Source organism: Phyllostomus hastatus, unplaced genomic scaffold (assembly GCF_019186645.2).
Source record: "Phyllostomus hastatus isolate PE091 unplaced genomic scaffold, TTU_PhHast_1.1 phas_contig_80, whole genome shotgun sequence".
NCBI lineage: Eukaryota > Metazoa > Chordata > Mammalia > Chiroptera > Phyllostomidae > Phyllostomus > Phyllostomus hastatus.
This window is the reverse complement of record NW_025333960.1, coordinates 1,815,512-1,837,714: the sequence shown is the minus strand read 5'-3', so window position 1 is coordinate 1,837,714 and position 22,203 is coordinate 1,815,512. Positions and strand designations below refer to the sequence as shown.

The following is a 22,203-nucleotide window of genomic DNA, read 5'->3' as shown; positions in this document are numbered from 1 at the left end:
CAGAGGAAGATTTGCCCTGGGTGCTATAAATTTGAGAACTCCCAATTTAAAGATTATACTTGGTTAATTCTTACAGGGCTTTATAAATTTAAAAGGTAAAAGGGATTCTGAATGACCATTGAGGAATTGAGTCCATGGGGAGCCTTTGTCCCTAGTTCCCATTTGTACTGTACAGCTCTGAAGCAAGCAGGCAGGACTGAAGCATCATCCCAGCTCTGAGAAGTGGCTCTGCAGGGAGCAGCAGTACCCTTGAGAGCATCACTATGAAATGGCACTGAGGTGGAAACAGGGTTAAAAAAAAGAGATAGTTTCCCAAGATGCCCCATACCTGAGCTCCTCATTAAGGATTGGCCAGCTGCCTCCTGGTGCCTTGGGCTCTGGTGAAAAGTAATGGGGTGCTCTGAGCTTTTTCTGGGGCTATCTGCAGGACTCTGAACCTAACCTGTTTCCTAAGCATCAAATAGCCTAGGAACTCCAAGTGTAGGGCCTGCCAAATGGGGTATGCCAGCCAGGTGGGGAGAGCGGATGAGGCAGGGAGGCAGGGCCATCCTTTCTTCATCACAAGGTTCTCACACTGCCTACTCACCACAGACCTGATTTGGACTGGGTCTTCTATGGTCTACTTACCATGGAGTGGCCCAGAAGGAAGACAGGAAGCCCTGGGTAGTCTTTCTGCATGATTTCCACATGCTGTAACACATCTCTGATGAAAACATGGAAGTCAGACACTACCATCCTCTCCCCTTCACTCTGTCCATGGCCAACTGGAAGGGAATGGGAGATGAGAGAACTGCAGTAACTAGGAGGTTGATTCTTGCTAAAGCTCAGTGGTTTCTTCACCAGAATTACCAGCCACTCTTTATCGAGAACCTGAATGGGTCATTTCACTGAACCCTTTCCAACCACTGTTGGACATGGGAATTAATCTCCCCTCATTGTGCAGATTAGGAAGTTGAGGCCCAGGGTGGTTAGGAACTTGCCCAAAATCAGTCAGGAAGTGAACCATACTGCACACCGTGTCCACAAAGCCAGGATGTCTTCGCTGTGGCCATTTCCAAGGAAGAAAGCAAGGCAGGTATAAGGAGGAGCTCACCAAACCTGATTTTCTGCAAAGTGGTCAGGAGTAAGACACAAGGCTCAAAATTTTCCTGGGTTTTCCTAGTTCCTTGACCCTCACAGTTGTGTTCTAATGTTAGCCTTTTACCAGATAAAGTGTCACCTCTTTTTATAGAAGATATGACAAACATAAAAATAGTCAAGTGTGCTCACTAGAAATCTTTTCAACAAAGCAATAAAAACAGGTCAAGTTCTATCCCCCTGGGATTTTATTGGGTTGGCCAAAAATATGTATTTTTTTTCTGTAAAATAAAAGGCACATTTTTCATTTTCACCAATAACTTCATTGATTTAGATATTTTGAGTATTTTAGCTATCTCCTGCATGGTAAAACATTGGTTGTTTTCGGTTAATGTCTTGATTTGATCACTATCAACTTCAACCGGTCTACCGGACATGGAGTACCATCTAGCAAGAAATCTCTAGCACAAAACTTCGCAAACCACTTTTGACATGTTCCATCAGTCACAGCACCTTCTCCATGCACTGCAAAAATCTCTTTTTCACATTTCAGTTGCATTTTTACCTTTCTTGAAATAATGAAGCACAATATACTGAAAATGTTGCTTATTTTCTTCCACCTTCAATATTAAAATGGCTACACAAAAATTCACCAATTTTGATAAGTTTTTTAAGTGCATGCTGATATGACAACTGTCACAATATAATCTAAAACATTGTTTTGAATGAATATAAAGACAATTAAGCGCTACTAGAGACATCTTATGGATAAAACCAAACAGATGTTTTGGCCAATGCAAATTCTCTAACACACATCTGGACTGTTCATTTTCCCTGTTTTTTTCTTAGGATATCTACTTTTGCCCCCTAAGGAGGACATAAGTCACTATAGAAACAGCACACTCTTTGTGGTTTCCACATTCAGGCTGAAAGCAGCTGATGTGATTGTTTGAAAATTGCAAAAAAGAGTGAGCTCTGAGAGAAAGGGGCCCACATAGCAAAGAGTATCTGCCCAAATCCTTCCTGCTGCTTTTTCAAGGAAGTTATTCCAGTAATAGTTATAATACTTATTTCACAGATGAGAAGGATGAAGATTCATCATTGCCTGAAACTGACTGGCTGCCCAGACCTCAGTCTCAGAAACTCAGTGTGGTCAGAACACAGACTCTTGTTTTCTATTCTCCTGTCCACCTCCCCCATGTGTCCCCACACTCCCTCTCTGACCATCGTATGAAGCCCAGGGCCTACCAGTTCTGTCACCTTTTCAGCAGTACCTCCAGTTCCCTGTCCTCTCTGAGGATTTTTTACCTTTTAAAATTTAATTAAATTTAATTTTGTATTGTGGTAAAATATACATAACACAACATTTATACCATCTTAGCCACTTTTTTAGTGTACAGTTCAGTAGTATTAAGTACATTCGCAATTAACCATCACCATCATCCATCATCAGAACTTTTTCATCTTTCTAAACTTACTCCCTACTCATTGTTATGGGCTGAATTACGTGCCCTGCAATCCACATGTTCAAGTCCTAATCCCAAGTGACTATTTGGAGACAGGGCCCTTAAAGAGGTACTTAAGTTAAAATGAGGTCACAGGAAGAAGATGGCCACCTGCAAATGAAGGAGAGAGCCCTCAGTGAAACTAACCCTGCCAAAGCCTTGATCTCTGACTTCCAGTCTTTAGAACTGTGAGGAAATAAGTGTTGTGTAAGCCACCCACTCTGTGGTACTTTCTTATGGCAGCCTGAGCTGACTAATACCTCCATTGAACATTTACTACCAGTTCCCCTCCTTGCAGCTCTTAGCACCCACCCTTCCATTTTCTGTCTCTATGAATTTGACTACTCTAAGAATCTCCTATAAGTGGAATCATATAGTTTTGTCTTTTTGTGACCAGCTTATTTCATTTGCCATAATGTCCTCAAGGTTTTTCCTTGTTATAGCATGTAACATAATTTTGTTCTTTATTTTTTAAGGTTTAATAATATTCCATTGTATGCACATATCTATCACATTTTGTTTACCCATTCAAATGTCAATGGACACTTAGGTTGCTTCTACCTCTTGGCTACTGTGGGTAATGCTACTATGAATATCAGTCTACAAATATCTCTTCCAGACATTGCTTTCAATTCTTTTGGGTGTAGACCCAGAAGTGGGATTGATGGGTCATATGATAATACTATTTAGTTTTTTGAGGAGTGGCTCCTCTGAGTTCTGAGCTGTCTCTCTTCCTCCTTCTCTCGCTTCCTTCCTTCCTTCCTTTCCTTCCATAAGAATTTTTATAAGAATTTATTTGAGCCAGGACTTCCAGCAAGATGGAGGCATAGGTGGACGCACCATACCTCCATGCACAACCAAGATTAGAACAACAACAATTTAGAGGCAGAATAACACCCAGAACTGATAGAGAATTTATCTGAATGGAAGTTGGACAGCCAAGAAGTTGAAGTAGACCCATTCATCCAGACCGGTAGGAGGGGCGGAGAGGAGCAGCTGGGTGCGGGTTGTGACACGGGTCCTGGTGTGGAGAGCAGAGAGCAGTGGGCGCATAAAGCAACCGTGAGTGCGTAAGGCATCTGGGGTGTGCAGGATCGCAGCGGGTGGACCCTAAGTACGAGAGTGGCAGCTGGTGGACCCAGTGAGGCCATGATTGTGGACAGGGGACAGAGCGCACAGCCCAGGATCCCAGGGAAGGGACTGAGGTCCCAGGAGAGCGGAGCTACTGCCACTGTTCCCTTCTGCCCCCGCCCCCACATACAACGTCACAATCTAGCGACTGGGGTGCCCAGCCCCAGTGAACACCTAAGGCTCCGCCCCTCACCTTAACAGGAGCAACCTGACCAAAAAGAAAAAAAAAAGAAAGAGAAAGAGAGAGAGACATGTCTCAAACAGAAAAACAGATCAGTGCCACAGGGCTCATCCTTTTGAGTGACCAAGAGATAGCCAATCTATTGGATGCACAGTTCAAAACACTGGTGATCAGGAAGCTCACAGAATTGGTTGATTTTGGGCACAAATTAGATGAAAAAAATGCAGGTTACCATAAAAGAGATGAAGGAGGATGCACGGAGAACCAATAGTGATGGGAAGGAAACTGGGACTCAAAACAATAGAGTTGACCAAAAGGAAGAAATAAAACAAACAGGAAAGAATGAAGAAATAAGAATTCAAAAAAACGAGGAGAAGCTTAGGAACCTCCAGGACATCTTTAAACATTCCAACATCCGAATTATAAGGGTACCAGAAGGGGAAGAGGAAAAGCAACAGATTGAACACGTATTTGAACAAATAATAAAGGAAAACTTCCCCATTCTGGCAAAGGAAATAGACTTCCAGGAAATCCAGGAAGCTCATAGAGTCCCAAAGAAGTTGGACCCAAGAAGAAATACACCAAGGCACATCATAATTACATTAGCCAAGGTAAAAATGAAGAGAGAATCCTAGAAGCAGGAAGAGATAAGGGGACAGTCACCTACAAAGGAGTTCCCATCAGACTGTCAGCTGATTTCTCAAACGAGACCTTACAGGCCAGAAGGGGCTGGAAAGAAGTATTCCAAGTCATGAAAGACAAGGACCTATACCCCAGATTACTCTATCCAGCAAAGCTTTCATTTAGAATGGAAGGGCAGACAAAGTGCTTCTCAGATAAGGTCAAGTTAAAGGAGTTCATCATCAGCAAGCCCTTAGTATATGAAATGTTAAAGGGGCTTATGTAAGAAAAGAAGATACAGAAAAAACATGTATAGTAAAAGGAAAGCAAGCTCACAATTATTAACAACCACACCTAAAGTAAAACCAAAAGAAACTAAACAAACAACTAGAACAGGAACAGAACCACAGAAATGGAGATCACATGGAGGGTTAGCAACAGGGGAGTGGGAGGAGGAGAGAGGGGGAAAAGTTACAGAGAATAAATAGCATAGATTGTAGGTTGAAAATGGATAGGGGGAAGGTAAGAATAGTATGGGAAATGTAGAAGCTAAAGAACTTATAAGTATGACACATGGACATGACTAAAGAGGGCGATATGGGTGGGAGAGAGTGTGCAGGGTGGAAGGGAGTGAAGGGGGGAAAGTGGGACAACTGTAATTGCATAATCAATAAAATATATTTAAAAAAAGAATTTATTTGAGCCAAACTGATGACATATGCCAGGGAGCAAGATCTCAAATGCTTCTCATTTTTTTAATAGAAGAAAAGGCTGGTAAAATACAGCCTGGAACAAGGAAAGAGAGATTAAGCATTCAAAAAGCAACACCTGACATTTGTGTGGCAGTGTGTAATTTACAAAGGCTCCTATCAGAGTTTATTTCATTTGATCCTCATAACTCTGTGATTCCAGGATTCTTACCCCCAATTTCTAGCTAAGAAAACTGACCCTCAGAGAGATTAGATGGAACTCAGTCTCCCAGTGAGTTAAAGGCTAGGCAAGGACTTGAGTGCAGACTTCAGACCGCAAATCTAGTGCTTTGACTGTCAAAGTTCAATGAAAAACACAGGGAAGAACAGGAGCCTCAGAGACCAATAGAATGAAAATAAAGCCCTTCCTAAACAGATAAAGAACCTGCTATGAAAGCACACAGATGGCACCTTTCCTCTGAGTGTGTGCCCAGAGCTGTTCACACCTGAGGTGAGTTCTGTGAGTGCTTGATGGTGTCACAATGAGACAGGCTCACTTGCTATGTGGCTGAGCTCTTTAGCTTTTGAAGATATGCAAACATGGAGGCCACCAGGATGAGTTATTCGGAAGCTTTCCAAGTATTTGTGGGTAGGTACAGCAGAAACATAAGGGCTGAGCTGAGATTGAAACTGGAGTTAATACAACAACTAGCAACATTCATTCACCGAGGACTATGAGTCTATGAACTCACTGCTTTCAAGGATGTCCCCCAAGGTACACTGCGTGGGCACATGTGTGAGCTTTATGAACACAGAAACTGGTCTCTGGGAATGTTAGCAACTTCCCAACCTGCTGGCTCAGGCTCATTGAGGAAGTGCAGTCTGAAGTGAATTGGAAGAATGGCCATGTCCAAAGAAGGGCAAGGGAGAGTGAGGCTCAGACCTGGGACAGAGAGAACAAAAATCCTGGTGAGAAGAGTTGTGGTGCTTTGGGGTCAGATCCCACTGTCCAGATGTGGCCTCTACCTGGAGAGACAGATGAAGAGTTGAGGAGGGTTTTGGCATAAGAGTGACATTTGCATTTTTAGTAAATAGGTCTCATTGCCTTACACCTGAAAGAACAAGAAATAGAAGAGCAGATAAATCCCAAAGTGAGTCAAAGGAAGGCAATAGCAAAAATCAGAGTGGAAATAAATGAAATAGAGTCTAAAAAATACAAAAGGTCAGTGAAACCAAGAACAAGTTATCTGAAAAGATAAACAAAATTTATAAATTTTTAACCAGACTCATCAACAACAAAAAAAAGAGAGGACCCAAATAATTAAAATCAGAAATGTAAGAGAAGTGACAACTGACATAACAGAAGTACAAAGGAGTATAAGAAAATACTACAAACAAGTATGTATGAACAAAATGGACAACCTGGAAAATATGAATAAATTCCTAGAAACCATCTTTCAAGACTGAATCAGCAAAAAACATAAAATCTGAACAGGTTAATAACTACTAATAACATTGAATTACTAGTCAAAAGACTCCCAATGGACAAAAGTCCTGGACTACATGGCTTCACAGGTGAAATTTACCAAATATTTAAAAAGAATTAGTCCCTGTCTTTATCAAGCTAATCTAAAAAAATGGGCTTTTTATGAGGCCAGCATTACTCTGATTTGAAAACCAGACAATGACATTACAAAAAAAGAAAATTATAGGCGAATATATCTGATGAACATAGATGCAAATATTCTCAAAAAATATTAGTAAATCAAATTCAGCACTATATTTAAAAGGTCATACACCATGATCAAATTGGAATTGTTCCTAGGATGAAAGCTTGGTTCAATACCTGTGAATCAATTAATGTGATATACTACATAAACAAAATGAAGGGTAAAGCTCATATGCTCATATTAATAGATACAGAAAAAACATTTTATAAAATCCAGCATACATTTCTGATAAAAAACTCTCAGCAAAGTGGGAATAGAGGAGACATACTTCAGCATAATAAAGACCATATATGACAAACCCACAGCTAACATCACACTCAACTGTAAAACAACTAAAAGCATTTTCCTTAAGATCAGGAACAAGACAAGGATGTCCACTTTCAACACTTCTATTCAATGTAGTGTTGGAAGTCCCAGTAACAGCAATCAGACATGAAAAAGAAATAAAAGGCATCCAAACTTGAAAGGAAGAAGTAAAGCTGTTCTTATTTTCAGATGACATAATATTATATATAGAAAACCCTAAAAAGTCCACTGAAAAATATTCAAACAACTATTAGAACTGAGAAATAAATTCAATAAAATACAAAATTAATATTCAGAAATTGGTTGCATCTTATGTACCAATGATGAACTATCAGAAAAGAGAAATTAAAAAAAAATCCCATTTACAATTGTATGAAATAAATAAAATACTTAGGAATAAATTTAACCAAGGTGGTAAAAGACCTGTTCTCAAAAAACTGTAAGACATTGAAGAAAGAAACTGAAGAAGATACAAATAAATACAAGCATATACCATGCTCCTAGGTAGGAAGAATTAACATCACTAAAATGTCCAAATAACCCAAAGCAATCTACAGTGTCAGTGAAATTCCTATCAAAACACCAATGGCATTTTCACAGAACTAGAACAAATAATCCTAAAATTTATATGGAACCACAAAAGACCCCAAATAATCAAAGCAATCTTGAGAAAAATCAAAGCTAGAGGTATCATGTTACCTGATATCAAACTATACTTCAAATTTATAGTAATCAAAACAGCATGGCACTAGTATAAAAACCAACACATAGATCAACAGACCCAAATAGAGAGAGCACAAATAAAACAACATCTATATGGTCAGTTAATCTTATGAGTAAGGAGTCAAGAATATACAGTGGGGTACAGGCAGTGTCTTCAATAAATGCTGGGAAATGTTGGGAAAACTGGACAGATACATGCAGAAAATGAAACTTGACCACTTTCTTACACTATATACAAGAATAAATTCAGAATGGACTAAAGACTTAAGTGTACAACTTGAAGCCATAAAATTTTTAGGAAAAAAAAAAACAGCAAAAAGCTCTCTGACATTGTTCTTAGTAATTTTTTTCTGATATATCTCCTTGGGCAAGAGAAATAAAAGAAAAATAAACAAATGGGACTACATCACATTGAAAAGTTTCTGCACAGCAAAGGAAACCATCAACAAAACAAAAACACAACCTACTGATGTATCACCAATGATACATCCAATAAGGGGTTCATATCCAAAATATATAAGGAACTCATATAACTCAATACCAAAAAGACAGACAATCCTTCTAAAAATGGGCAGAGGACTGGAATAGACATTTCTCAAAAGAAGACATACAGATGGCCAATAGACATATGAAAAGATGCTCAGTATCACTAATCATCAGAGAAATGCAAGTTAAAACTACAATGAAATATTACCTCACACCTGTCAGAACAGATACTATCAATAAACCAACAAATAAGTGTTGGTGAAAATGTGGAGAAAAGGGAACCCTTGTACACTGCTGGTAGGATTGCAAATTGGCACAACCACTATGGAAAACAGTATGGAAATTTCTTAAAAAAATTAAAAATAGGTTCTGGCCAAGATGGCAGTGTAGGTAGAAACCCTTAGCTTCCTCATATAACCAAAAGGAGGATAACAACCAATCTAAAATCAATAAATAACCAGAAGCATCACCAAGTCAAATTGCATGGAGCTCCAACAACCATGAAATTAAAGAAACAATCAAACACAACAACCAGACCCATAAGACAGTGGAGGGAGAGAACCTGAGGTGAGGTGGTGGACCATGTGGGTGGGACTGACTCAAGAGAAAACTGAGACTCAGAGCTGGCTGTGGACTATGGTGGTTTTCGAAGTGGGAGAAACTCCCAGTCTGACATGAGTCTGTTGGAAAGTGGGCTAGAGAGAGTAGGGGAGCTGCATTGTTCCCTCTCTGGCCCCTCCCTCAAAAGCAGTGCTACAGCAAGGAGGGTTGCCCTGACCAGGTGAATACCTAAAGCCCTGCCCCCTTACAACTTAACAGGTGCCATGAACAAAGAAATAGGGCCAAAATGAAAGAACAGAGCAAACCTTAGAAAGAGAGCTAAGCAATGAGGAGATAGACAACCTATCTGATGGAGAATTTAAAGTCTTGGTAATCAAAATGCTCACAGAACTGATTGAGCTTGGTCAAAAAATGAAAAAACAAATTAAAGATACCCAAAACGAAATAAAGCAAAATATTCAGGGAACCAACAGTGACAGGAAGGAAACCAGGACTCAAAGCAACAATTTGAACAGAAGGAAGAAATAAACATCCAACCAGAAACAGTATGAAGAAACAAGAATTTTAAAAAATAAAGAGAGATTTTGAACCTCTGGGACAACTTGAAACATTTCAATATCTGAATTATAGGGGTGCCAGAAGGAAAAGAGGAAGACCAAGAAACTGAAAACTTATTTGAACAAATAATGAAGGAAAACTTCACCAATCTGGCAAAGGAAATAGACTTCCAAGAAGTCCAGGAAGCCCAGAGAGTCCCAAAGAAGTTGGACCCAAAGAGGAACACACCAAGGCACATCATCATTAAGTTACTCAAGGTTAAAGACAAAGAGAATATTAAAAGCAGCAAGAGGAAAGGAAAGAGTTACCCACAAAGGAGTGTCCATAAGACTATCAGCTGATTTCTCAAAAGAAACCTTATAGGCAAGAATAGTGGAAAGAAGTATTCAAATTTGTGAAAAGCAAGGATTTACACCCAAGATTACTCTATCCAGCAAAGCTATCATTTAGAATGGATGGGCAGATAAAGTGTTTCCCAGATAAAGTCAACTTAAAGGAGTTCATCATCACCAATCCCTTATTATATGAAACATTAAAGGGACTTATCTCAGAAAAAGAAGATCAAAACTATGAACAATAAAATGACAACAAACTCACAACTATCAACAAATGAACCTAAAAAAAAGAAAGAAAAACAATGAAAACAAAAACTAAGCAAACAACTAGAACAGGAACAGAATCAGAGAAATGGACATCACATGGAGGTTTTTCAGTGGGGAGGGAGAAAGGAAGAATAGGGGGAAAAGGTACAGGGAAGAAGAAGCATAATTAGTTGGCATAAAATAGATGGGGAGAGATAAAAATGGTATAGGAAACAGAGGACTCAAAGAATGAAATTTTCCCATTTGCAACAATATGGATGATTCTAGAGCATATTATGCTAACTGAAATAAGTCTGACAAAGAAGGACCAACACCATTTCACTTACATGTGGAAGCTAAAAAACAAAATAAATGGACAAATGAAACAGAAACAAACATAGATACAGAACACAAACCAATGATGGCAAAGTAGGAGGGAGTTTGGGGAGTTAGATGAAAAAGGTAAAGAGGTTAAGAAGTAAAAATTGGCAGTAAAAAATAGTCACATGGATGTAAGGTACAGCATAAATAATATAGTCAATAATATTGCAATACCTATGTATGGTTTCAAGAAGGCACTAGACTTATTGGAGAGATCACTCTGTAAATTATATAAACTTGAAACTAATATACTATTGAAAGCAATCACAATTAAAAAATGAAACAAATTTGTAATTGACCTCATCAGATCACTTTTGCCACAAGATCATCATGGAAAGTCTTATCCAAAGCTTTGTCCATCAGTTATAACTACACGAGTACAGAGAACCCTAAAGTGACCTTTGTTCAGACTACCAGGAGTTAGGAGGGGAGAGCTTTGCCTCTGAGCATAGGCAGGGAGTTTAGGGTATAGAGCTATACTTGGGTAGGGTGGGATGAAGATTCAGCCAACCAGAGAAGATCTGAAATGGAGGACACAGTGATGGCTGAGGAAACCCTCTCTGACCCTACACAGAAAAGTACAACCTTTTCTTTTTTAAAGATTTTATTTATTTATTTTTAGAGAGAGAAGAAGGGAGGGAGAATGAGGGGGTGAAAAACACCAGTGTAAGAGAGAAACATCAATTCATTGCCTCTCATATGAGCCCTGAATACAAAACCTAGGCATGTGCCCTGACTGGGAATCCCACCTGCAACCTTTCACTTTGCATGATGCCCAATCAACTAAGCCACACTGGTCAGGGCAGAAGAATATAGCCTTTAGCTCAAAGACTGACCTGCAGCATCATCTACTTTCCTTGTAGATGAGGAGACTGAGGCCCCAAGGAGCTGAAAACTCTGCATGAGGCCTTGCAGTGGCAGGGCTAGATTTGACCAGAAGATAACTAATTCTGAAGCCCACCCATTAACCATTGTGGCCTGAACAGCTGCCTCTGTGCATTACTAGTCCACCCACCTAAATCTACCTTGAACATATCTTACTTTGATAATGAGGAAAAGGATGTGGCATGTATTATTTAAAATGTAGGCAAATGAATATATGTTAACATCAGACCAGCACTTTCTATCACCAGTTCCTCTATCTTTTGAAAGTCAGAGGGACAAGTCTAAAGTGAGGAGATTACTTCTACAAGACATGGGGGTGCCTAGCTCCCTTTGCCAACTTCGCTGTGAAAGCAGAATCATCACCCCTTTTGGTGAAGGGTCTGCAGTGGGCCCACAGTTTCAGTTTTTCTAACCCCTACCACACATGCTCTCCATTGGGGATTTCTGTAAAACAGAAATCGCTTCTCTCACCTCTACTCCTTTTGAGGTAGCAACCAGATAGAATTTTCTGATCCTCAAAGCTGGCCACATTCCATAGACTACATTGGCCACATTCCATAGGCTACATTGGCTTAGCCTGCCAAAGGAACCAGCTCTGTTAAAACATGAACTAATTAGAAAAGTTGCTCTGGTCTTGGCTTTGTTCCAAGTCCACAACACCCAGGTAGAGTGATCCAAGGCACTATTAGTTCTTTAGCAGACTGCTGTATTTTTTCACATTAACCTGGCAAGTTCCTCAATTCCTGATTTTCAAGGAGATCTTTCCTCCCACCAGCAAGGCAGCCATGGGACATGCAAAGGCTGAGACAGAACTGAGGCTCTAGAGAGCTGGCTTTGGTCTCCCTGGGAACATGAGTGTTAAGAGGACCTTCCACCATGGTTAAGATATTGGCTTTGCATTCCTGGCCAACCCACAGGAGGTCAGCAAGCCCCAGGATAGGGGACTCTTGCAAGACATATGGTTCAGGTCAATGAGACAGACAATCACTGTGGAGCCTTAGGCCTTGAGAACTACATGACTGGACTGGCAGGAGTCAGTTGTGAGAGTCATGGACACTCAGACTCAGAGGGAGAATGGTAGCCACTTGTGGATGTGTGCCAGAGTGGCACAAAGCATTGTTAGGATTAAACATCTACTGCTAAACTTAAAGGGAGTTAAAACCTCATATGTTACAGAAGAGAGAAAAACTAGTACAACCACTTTGGAACACAATTTGGTGTCTTATAAGTTTAAAATTCCATACTTTACAACCCAGCAATTCTACCTCCAGGTATACCTACACCCATGAGAAGTTCTTGAACAAGTGTACCAGGAGACATGCATAAGACTATTCATGACAGCCTATTGTCATAGCTACAGAATGGGCACAGTGTAGCAAAAGGGATTATTCTACAGTAGTGAAAATGAATGAACTAAAATTATACTTAGCAAACTGGGTGAAACTTAGAAAATATAAAGTGAAAAAGGCAAGTCATAGAGAACTGCATAAGTATTCAGTTTAGCCATTTTATATTAAGCTAAAAAAAACCCAAAAGCAAATAATATTTTTTAGAGAGCCATACCCATATGAAAAAAACATAAAATAAGAACGCAAGAGAATGAAACAAATTTTGACATGGTAGTTAACCCTGGTTACTTGCCCATCTGTAAAACTGGAAGACATACACTCATGTCATAAATTTGTCAGGGGAATAAATGAAATAGCAAAACATTCCCGACATATAGTAGGTCTCCCATTTCCTTTTCTCATGTAAATAGTTTCAGAGGATAAAGTTTATAAATTATTGCAGTGTTCAGCATCCTTCCCTGTCAGAGATTCTTCTATTCATCTAACTTGTATTTCTCACACTTAAAAGGATTTTCTCTTGTTCAGCTCTCCAAAGAGATGAACAATAACTAGTCTGCATCCTCAGTGTAATCGTAACTTTACAGATGAAGCATTAAATTACCTCTCAGCTCAAGTTCCTTCAAACTAAAAATTCCAGGTTTAACATGTAGCAGACCTTTTCTTTTCCCCCCTCAAAAACATTTAATTACTTATGTTGTATCTTCTAGCAGATTCAAGTTCCCATGCAATACTACCACAGTTTTCAGAGCTTAGGGTTGGTAAAATATGACAAACACATAGAAATTCTGCAATCCATGTTTAACTTCTTTTGGTATTGTAACAAATGCTACTTTTAAAAAACAAAGGAGCTTGCACATGGTAGAGTGAATTGCTTTAAAAATAAGTGCAAATTCATATCTCTGGTATGGAAGATGTTATATTTTTAATATTAAGAAGAGGGTATTTCTGAAATACTTGGGGATGCAGATAACTAAACTCAGTTGAAGTTGGGATCCTGGAGCCTTCAGAAATGCCACAACTGGGTCAGCATTTCCTCAACCACAGGGGGTAAGTAGATCCTTTTGCCCTTGAGAGTTCCAACTTCCCTCTATGCAGTTATGCCCAGACAGGGCCCCCAGGATGATGGCCCTTCACACATGAATAAGAGTGAATAAATACTATTGCAAATTCAAATTCAGCAAAGATGTCATGAGTGCAAAAAGAGCCTCAAGTGTTAAGCATTTTTTATTTAAATATTTTATTGTTTATGCTGTTATAGTTGTTCCAATTTTTCCCTCTTTGCCCTCCTCCACCTAGCCTGTCCCCCCACTCTCACAGGCAATTCCCACACCGTTGTCCATGTCCACGGGTCATCATAAATGTTCTTTGACTAATCATTTCACTTTTCTCCTCCTCCCCTCTTAGCTGTCAGTCTGTTCCATGTTTCTATTTTGCTCATTAGTTTATCATGAACACAAAAAGTGACTAATTTGTTAAGCACATATTACATGTCTGACCCTATGCCAGCTCACTGGGCCTGTGTGTGGTTCTTATGTTTGATAATAGCTAGATCTGCAGGAAGGAGTCACCATGTCACCATCCAGTTTCAAGACAGGAGACAAAAAAAACAGAGAATAAAGGGAGTAGAGGACTGGGGTTAAGGATGAAGGCAGGCTGGTGTGACCTGGGCAAGTGACCTTAACCTCTTGAAGGCACAGCTTCCTCACCTGTAGTAAGAAGCACTCCATAGTGTACTGCAAGAATTATAGGAGGGTGTGAGTGTAAGGTGCTTTGTACTGAGTGTGGCACACGGTAAGTGTTTAGTACCTGCTCACTGCTGCTATTAGGTTATGATGAAGATATGGGCTGAGACCAAAAAGCAGCCCTATGTTCTTTGCACGGGAACATCTGCTATGTCATTTTCAATTCCAGGACATCACTGACTCCCTCCAGGATACAGTGAAATCATCTACTGCTCCTTAAAATAGGCATTAATTACATATTAACATATGACACACAGTAATATTATGCTAGTACCTGAGGATGTTAGAAGTGCTTGTGATTACTGAAAGTTTGGAAATGATGATCTAGATCTTTCCTGTGGAGTCCTCAATTACTTGCAGGAGCAAAACTTACCCTAGGAGGCACAAACAAGTGATTGTTTCTTGAACCATTTCCTAAGGAGCTAGGTGGGGGTCCCAAATGATAATGGTGGAGGGTGGAGACTGGGGGCTGGAATGAGATGTCAGGCTTTTACCACCCACTAAGTCTTGTCAGAATAAGAAACAAGGGGCAAAGGGGCTAAAGACATCCTGATAGTGGGGACCCAATCCCTCCAAGCCCAGAACAGGTTAAAAATAGCCATTTGGCTTTCTCTGCCCACCACCTGGGCACACTGCTCATCTCCCAGTATGGGCATGTGGCCACCAGCTCAACCCCTTAGGGGTATGCACAGGAGAATAGACCAAACAGACAGGGTCGTGGCCTGACTTCTGCCAGCAGGGAGCTGTGTCCCTCTCTAAGGGTGTCCAACTGTTTGGCATCTCTTGGCCACACTGGGAGAAGAGTAGTCTTGGGCCACATATTAAGTACACAAACACTGATGAAAACTGATGAGCAGAAAAAAAGAGGTTTTATGTAAATTTAATATTTTGTGTTAGGCCCCATTCGTAGCCATACTGGGCCACATGTGGCCTGCAGGTCACAGGTTGGACACCCCTGCCCTACTAGGCCATCAAGCAGTGCCACTGAGAAATGTGCTGTACCAATTGCACTATTCAGGATGGTAGCTAACTACCAGTCCATGCGTCAGTTAAACTTAAATGAATTAAAATGAAAACTATTAAAAACTCAGTTGCTCAGTCTCATCAGCCACATTTTAAGTGCTCAGCAATCACATGTAACTGACTGGTGGCTGCTATATTGGGCAGGGCCAATGCAGAACACATCTGTCACCACAGAAAATCGTTTCAGGCAGCACTGAAAATGTTTTCTGTTCAGGCAGTACTGTGTAGCATGATGAAAAACACCTGTATCAATCTGCCTGCATTTGAAATAATACACCTTGTTCCTTTCTCTGATTATAGAAGTAATACATGTTCAAGGTAGGTATGGAGAAAACTAGAAAAGCATTGGGGCAGCCACTGAGGTTAAGTGGAATGAGGCTGGGTTTTAGGCTGCCTCGGATCAAATCTGGCTACACTGTGGGAAGGCCTCCCACAGGATTTTCAAATTCTTTGCACCTCAGTCTCTTCATTTGCAAAGTGGGAATGAGAGGCAAGTGTGTGCCCTGACTGAGAATCGAACCAGCAACCCTTTGTTTCATAGGCCAGCACTCAATCCACTGAGCCACACCAGTCAGGGCACCTCACTTTTACAAAAGACATAAGTTAATACCGTTTTCACTAATCAAAAGAAATCCAGAGAATTTTTGCTTTTACGAGCAAAGGTGAAAATTAAAACCGTGTTCAGGGTTTGTTTTGTAGGGGCCATTATAGAAGCAGTGGCACCCTGAACAGTGAGACTGGCCCCAACCCAACTCCTTCCCCAGGAACCGTGTGAGCATCTGCCCTTTAACTCCATTTATTCTGTGCATCCATTAGTGAGATGTGTCCTAATGTACCAGAAAAACCAAGAAAGCTCATAAGAGTGTTATACTTAGCATAAAACTGGACATGATTAATTGTTTCAATTGTGGTGAACAAAATAAAGATGTTCATGTGTTGAAATTTGGGATTCGGAATGCTCAAAAAGTTTCCTTATAAATAATGGCAACTGTATCGTTGCTTTACTATTTTGGCTTACAAAAGATTTCATAGGAATGCCCCACTTTCTTATAGTAGAGGAAACATGTATTATTAAAGTGCTTTTTTTTCCCGATGGCCTGCCAATGTGAACTATATGAACTGACCCAGGAAGAACTCTAAGACAAATTGTTGAAAGAAAAAAACCCAAACTGTGAAATGATGCCTACATGGCTCACCACTTACATTTTTAACAAACCCACAAAGCCATACTATTTCCTATGGTCCTGGGAGACCATCTGTCCTGCATATGACTCTGAACACTATAACACGACCAGGGCAGGCTAGTGTGGCCTTCTCAGGCTCTTTTCAGACAGCCCAACTTCTCTCAGATAGGACAGCCACCTTGCATGTATTACTCTGCTCTTTGTCAGGCCTGAGGCTCATGCTAGGACACCCATGACACACGTGCTGCAAGGGGCAGAAGGTGTAAGTTGGAGGTGGCCATGGAGATGCCCTTCCAGCAAGAACAGCCAGGGAGAGTCATTTGACTTCTTGCTCAGTCTATACCCCATTATCTCATGTCTCTGAGGAGAGGGGCATATATTTGGGCATGGGGTAGGGGAGAATGTAAGTGTTCCAATTAGACAAGGCCTTTCTCTATCAGGGCTGCTACAGGAAGATGATGAAAGCTCTTTGCAACTGAACAGACGTGTGTTAGGTCTTGGTAAGGTACCAGGGCCTAGAGTTGATTTTTAACTTAACATATATAATACATAAATATTTCCTCCACAGTGTTATATAATTTGTATTTATGATTTATAGTGACTGCATGATAGCCTGTCACTGGTTAAATTCAAGACTTCTTCAAATACTTTTTATGGTGAGGCATTGAGATTGCCTTCAATCTTTTGCTATAATAAATAATACTAAGATGAACTTTATTTTTTACAGACATATATAAAATGTTTAGAATAAACTCACCAAAATGAGATTTCTAAATCAAAATATACAAATATTTTGGGGAGTCTTCATTCATAGAACCAAAAATGCTTTTCAACTAGATAAATTTCACTGTCCCCAGCAAAGTATGAAAATTTGAGTTTCATTATATCCTTGCCAGCAGAGGGAGTTATGTTTTTGTTTATTACACAGGCAGTGACAAACCCACTTTCTTCCTAGTGTGGTACTTGGCTCCCACTTAAAAACCCTACAGAAAGCTTTTTTGGTCTGAAGAACATGTGGCTCAAGTCATATGTTTTCTTCTTTCTTTATCTCTCTTTTTTAGGGCAATCTATTTCTCTACCATTGGTAGGGAGAGAGCCATAATATATGTCACTCATACAATGGGTAGTAAAATTATCCAGGCTTTGGGCTGACTCACTTGGAAATCAAGCAGAATCTATGTGACTGCCTGAGCCATATCAAATGCACCCACAGTGATGTGACAGAAAATCCACTCAGTGGCCTTTATTCATCAAGCCATGTTCTCCACTTCTAGCAGACTTCCTTGTGATTTGAACAAGGATGCCAGCATCTCCATATTTCCTTTCCCCTTTAGGCTGTAACCTAATTATGCTGTTTAAAATTTAAATATCATAGTTTCAAACCCATTTTTCTAATGTAGGTTTTCTGTGGCTAGGTGACATCCAATAGCAGAAATCCCATTAGCAGTGGAATTGTATACCAAAATGTAAGGAAATAAGACCAATGATAAGTTAAAAGTAATGGAAATGCATCCTTAAACCAAAAGGCTATATGTCCATTTGCTGCCAACAAAAATGTATGTTGGGTCATCAGCCAATACATTTCACTAATGCTTAAAATGTCTTTGTTAGGTTCCAATAGCTGTGTGGGAACAAAGGGAGATTCAAAGTCACAGGGCAAAGAGGCTACAGAGATAGGTGATTTGATCCAGGTTAGATAAGAAGTGCATGCTACTAGGCTCAGGTGTCCATCCCCTTGCCAGGGCAAGGAACAGCATATGATCAGGAGGTTCTGCTTCCATCTCTCTTTCTCTTTTTAAAAAGCATATGGTAAAAAGTCTAAGATCACAACTTGTTGGCCTGGAAAACAGTTTGTTTCCCGCAACAAGTCATTCCTCCTTTCTGTTTGTTGATGACCAAAGTGTTCATCTCAGACACTTAAAACAACACATCTTCATCCCCCTAACTACTGCTGCTCTCAGTCACCTTCAACAGAGAAAAACATCTCCCTTTGTAGCTCTCTGCAGCTTCCAAGCATACCCTTGATCTTAAAAGGACATAAAGACAGAACTTAATCTCTTTACTAATTGATAACAGTTTGAAAAAGGTATAAAGATGCCAGAATTCAACATATGGGCTATGGAAACATTTTAGCTCAGATTTTTCCTTTAAGCTGTTAGAATATGCTTTATAATGTAACCAGCTAAAAGGCTGCTAACGGTATGGCATTTTAGAAATAATGCATCCTCAGGATGTCGTATTTAGAGGGTTTATTTGAAAATATCCTACTCTCCACTGTGTAAATAAGAAGAAACAGCATGACAAAAAGTGTCGTAACTATGGTTCTTGGTGTCTAACAAAATGATCTTCCTTTAGTATCATGCTGTAGACTGATAATTTGGTTTCAGAGAACTGAGGGAGGTTGGTTCTCACTGTCTGATAAGCTGTCACTTTCCCATGTGTCATGCCCATGGGGGCATTTCTCCCATTAATTTTCTGTCTCATGACCTGGTGGGGCTCTGGCCAATTCTGGGCTAGCCAGATCATCCAGAAATGCTAGACCTTTTACCCAGATCTTCCTGATGAATATACAGAAAGTGCCTTTACTTTATAAACAGGCAGCAGCTGGTGGGTGGGGAGAAGCATTTACTATCAGAGACTTCCAGGATGTAATGAGATCAAGGAATAAAAAATCTGTAAAAAAAATAACAGGATGTTCTGCAAATTCCATAAATAATGCTTGAGGCAAATTACAGAACACCACAGTATCAGCGATTGTAATGGTTTGAAATTTCAGGAAAATGCTTAACATTAAAAAAATCTTCCTATATTTAGAACCAGACAAAGGGGAAAACATCAAAGGAACAATATGCCAAATTAAACAAATTTCTGATCTGATCCAGATTTTACAGAATAGTTCATTTGTAAATGACTTTCTTTGGGTCTTTAAGATCATCTTTATTTTTGTTAGAAAATATATTATAGAGACTATGTTTTGACTAAAATATTTGCCTCCACACCATAAATCCATGGGCTGGCAGAGTTTCTGGAAGACCCCAGAAAGAACACAGGCTTTGGCATCAGATCTGGATTTAAATTCTGCTGCTACGTTTTAGCTGTGTAAACTTGGTCAGACTACTTCATCACTATGATCCTGGTCTTCCCAACTGTTAAAACTGACATCAGGGATAACTGTATTTAGCTGGCAGGAGGCTGAAAGATTTACATGAGAAAGCAGGTGACAGTTGATCAATGCCCAGAAAATGTTAGTCTTCCTTTTCCCATTGTGATCCCAAGAGTAAGAAAGACTGATTTAGGCCCTGGCTGCTGTGGCTCAGCGCACTGAATGCCAGCCTGCTAACCAAAGGGTTGCTGGTTTAATTCCCAGCCAGGGCACATGTGTACGTTGCAGGCCAGGTCCCCAGTGGGGGGCATGTGAGAGGCAACCATACACTGATGTTTCTCTCCCTCTTTCTCCTTCCCTTCCCCTCTCTCTAAAAATAAATAAAATCTTTATTTAAAAAAAGCCTACTTAGAACTGGGACCATGAGTTTATAGCGTGGTGTCTGTCTGTCCTCCACTGTATAGTTCTTCCACTTGAGGCCAAACAAGGTCTTACAGTGGCTGCACCCTGAGCACAACCCACCTTGGGCAACTGTTGTCATGAGCTCTCTCTGTGAATGTAGCTGAGGGGATTGAAGAAGCAGGCTGAACAGGTTCCAGCCTCATCCGAGACCAGATGTGAAATGTCCAACTTTTGCCTACTGTGACAACAAAAGTGATTACGACTTTTCTGAAGGATAGGCAAAGAACAGAGTTTGAATAGAATGGGAGACACAGACTCCAGGAACTTGGGAGAGATGGGGTTCGGGGGAGATACATGGATGGGAATGAAAGTGAGAGAAGACTGAGAGTAACGGCATCAGCAGACTGACAGACCAAATGAGTTCCTAAGGCTTTCTCTCCAGATTGCTGAAATGGAGCAGAGTCCAGCTGAAATGCGCAAGTCTTCCTGACCCTCCTTCAGGGAAAAAAACTTAAACAAAAATGTGCAGCCACTTCCATCAAGTTTTCTGATATGGTGACTCCACACATCACCTGCTCTATGTTTCTCCAAGTTTCTTTGAGCCACTCATCATCCCTGTGCAGATGGTGGCTGCCCTCCTTTTGCTTGTGAAACTCTCCTGTCCCTTGGATTACAGGTCCACCCATCCTTTGGTCTAATCTACCTCCAATGTCACCCCCCCAAACCCCTCTACTCCTTTATCCTGCCCCTGCTTTCTCCCCACTCCAGCCCTAGGGTCCCCATTCATACCAAGCACTTGAATGCCACAAGGTGATGCCATGGGGTGATGCCCTGGGCTGCTTTCCTGTCTCATTCTGCTCCCAGATTCCATACACATATTTCCCACCTATTTAAAATGAGTCTCTTCAGGTTCCCTCCCACCCTGGTTCTCATGAGGCTTCACTTTTCATCTTTGATGGTGGTGAAATCACAGGATTATTGTTTACCCTTCTTTCTCCCAACTCACTCAAGGGGGGTGCCTACCCCCTAACTTCCCTCCTCTTCACTGGTTCACAGTCTGTCTGTCCTTTTTCCTGCCTGCTATCCTATTCCCCACTCTCCAGCCCCCACTCTTTCTCCATCCCAGGGGCTCCACAAAGCCTATCAGGTCTGTGGACCTGGGGATAACCCCTTCTTCTCTTCCTCATTTCCCCAGGGAGGGGGGAATACTGTAGATCTGATTGGTCTTAGGCTACATGACTGGAGGGACTCACGGTGTATTAGAGTGCTTACAGAGCTCTCTCTGTCTTGCACATCCCTGGACCTCGCACATGATCTTGCTCCATCTGAAACATTCCCCAACACACCCTTATAGATCTGCACTTATCTCGTCTTTCCCCTAAGGACACTTCCCCTGACATTTCCTTTTGTGCTCAGAATTCTAACTTTAGTGTTAGCACACAATTTAATTTTAAGTCTGTCTGCATTGTAGAACCACTTTCCCAGAGACTGTGTATTTCTGGGAGAGGGAAGGGAAGGAGATTTATTTTTGTATCTCTAGCATCTAGAAAGTTCCAGGCTGGTAGCAGATTGTTAAGAATAAGAGAACTAATGAGAACCGGATGTTACGGTTCATTTGGTAACAAATGAGACATTCACTCCAGATCAACTAACAGGCTCACTAAGAATTTGGCTACAGGGTCTCAAGTCCAGCTGAGCCCCAAATGGGGAGAGTCACAGTAGTTTATATTAGGTTGCTGTCCACAGCTTCCACTGTAACACCTACCACTTAAGCAATTGTCCCAAAGGAAACAGAGATACCCTGATTTGGGCTGGAGTTTATTTCACACTTGTAGTTCCTGGGACTGGCTCACAGACTTCCAGACCTGCACAAACAGTTGACTTAGTCACATTACAGGAAGGGAGCCTCTCCCTATAGGGGTGGAGTTTGCCTCAGCCCTGTCACTCTGGGGCCTGATGTTGAAAACAGGCCAGGTGGGACCAAA

General features: G+C 40.7%; 1 protein-coding gene across 4 annotated transcripts in view; it reads right to left on the bottom strand.

Moving 5' to 3' along the window:
* Nucleotides 1-22,203, bottom strand: part of MGLL (monoglyceride lipase) — a 154,112-nt gene that overhangs the window by 42,303 nt on the left and 89,606 nt on the right. For all 4 annotated transcript variants that reach the window (XM_045850160.1, XM_045850161.1, XM_045850163.1 and 1 more), the window contains exon 4: nt 628-764. In XM_045850160.1, the coding sequence (XP_045706116.1) occupies nt 628-764 (137 nt within the window). The remainder of the gene's footprint in view (nt 1-627; nt 765-22,203) is intronic.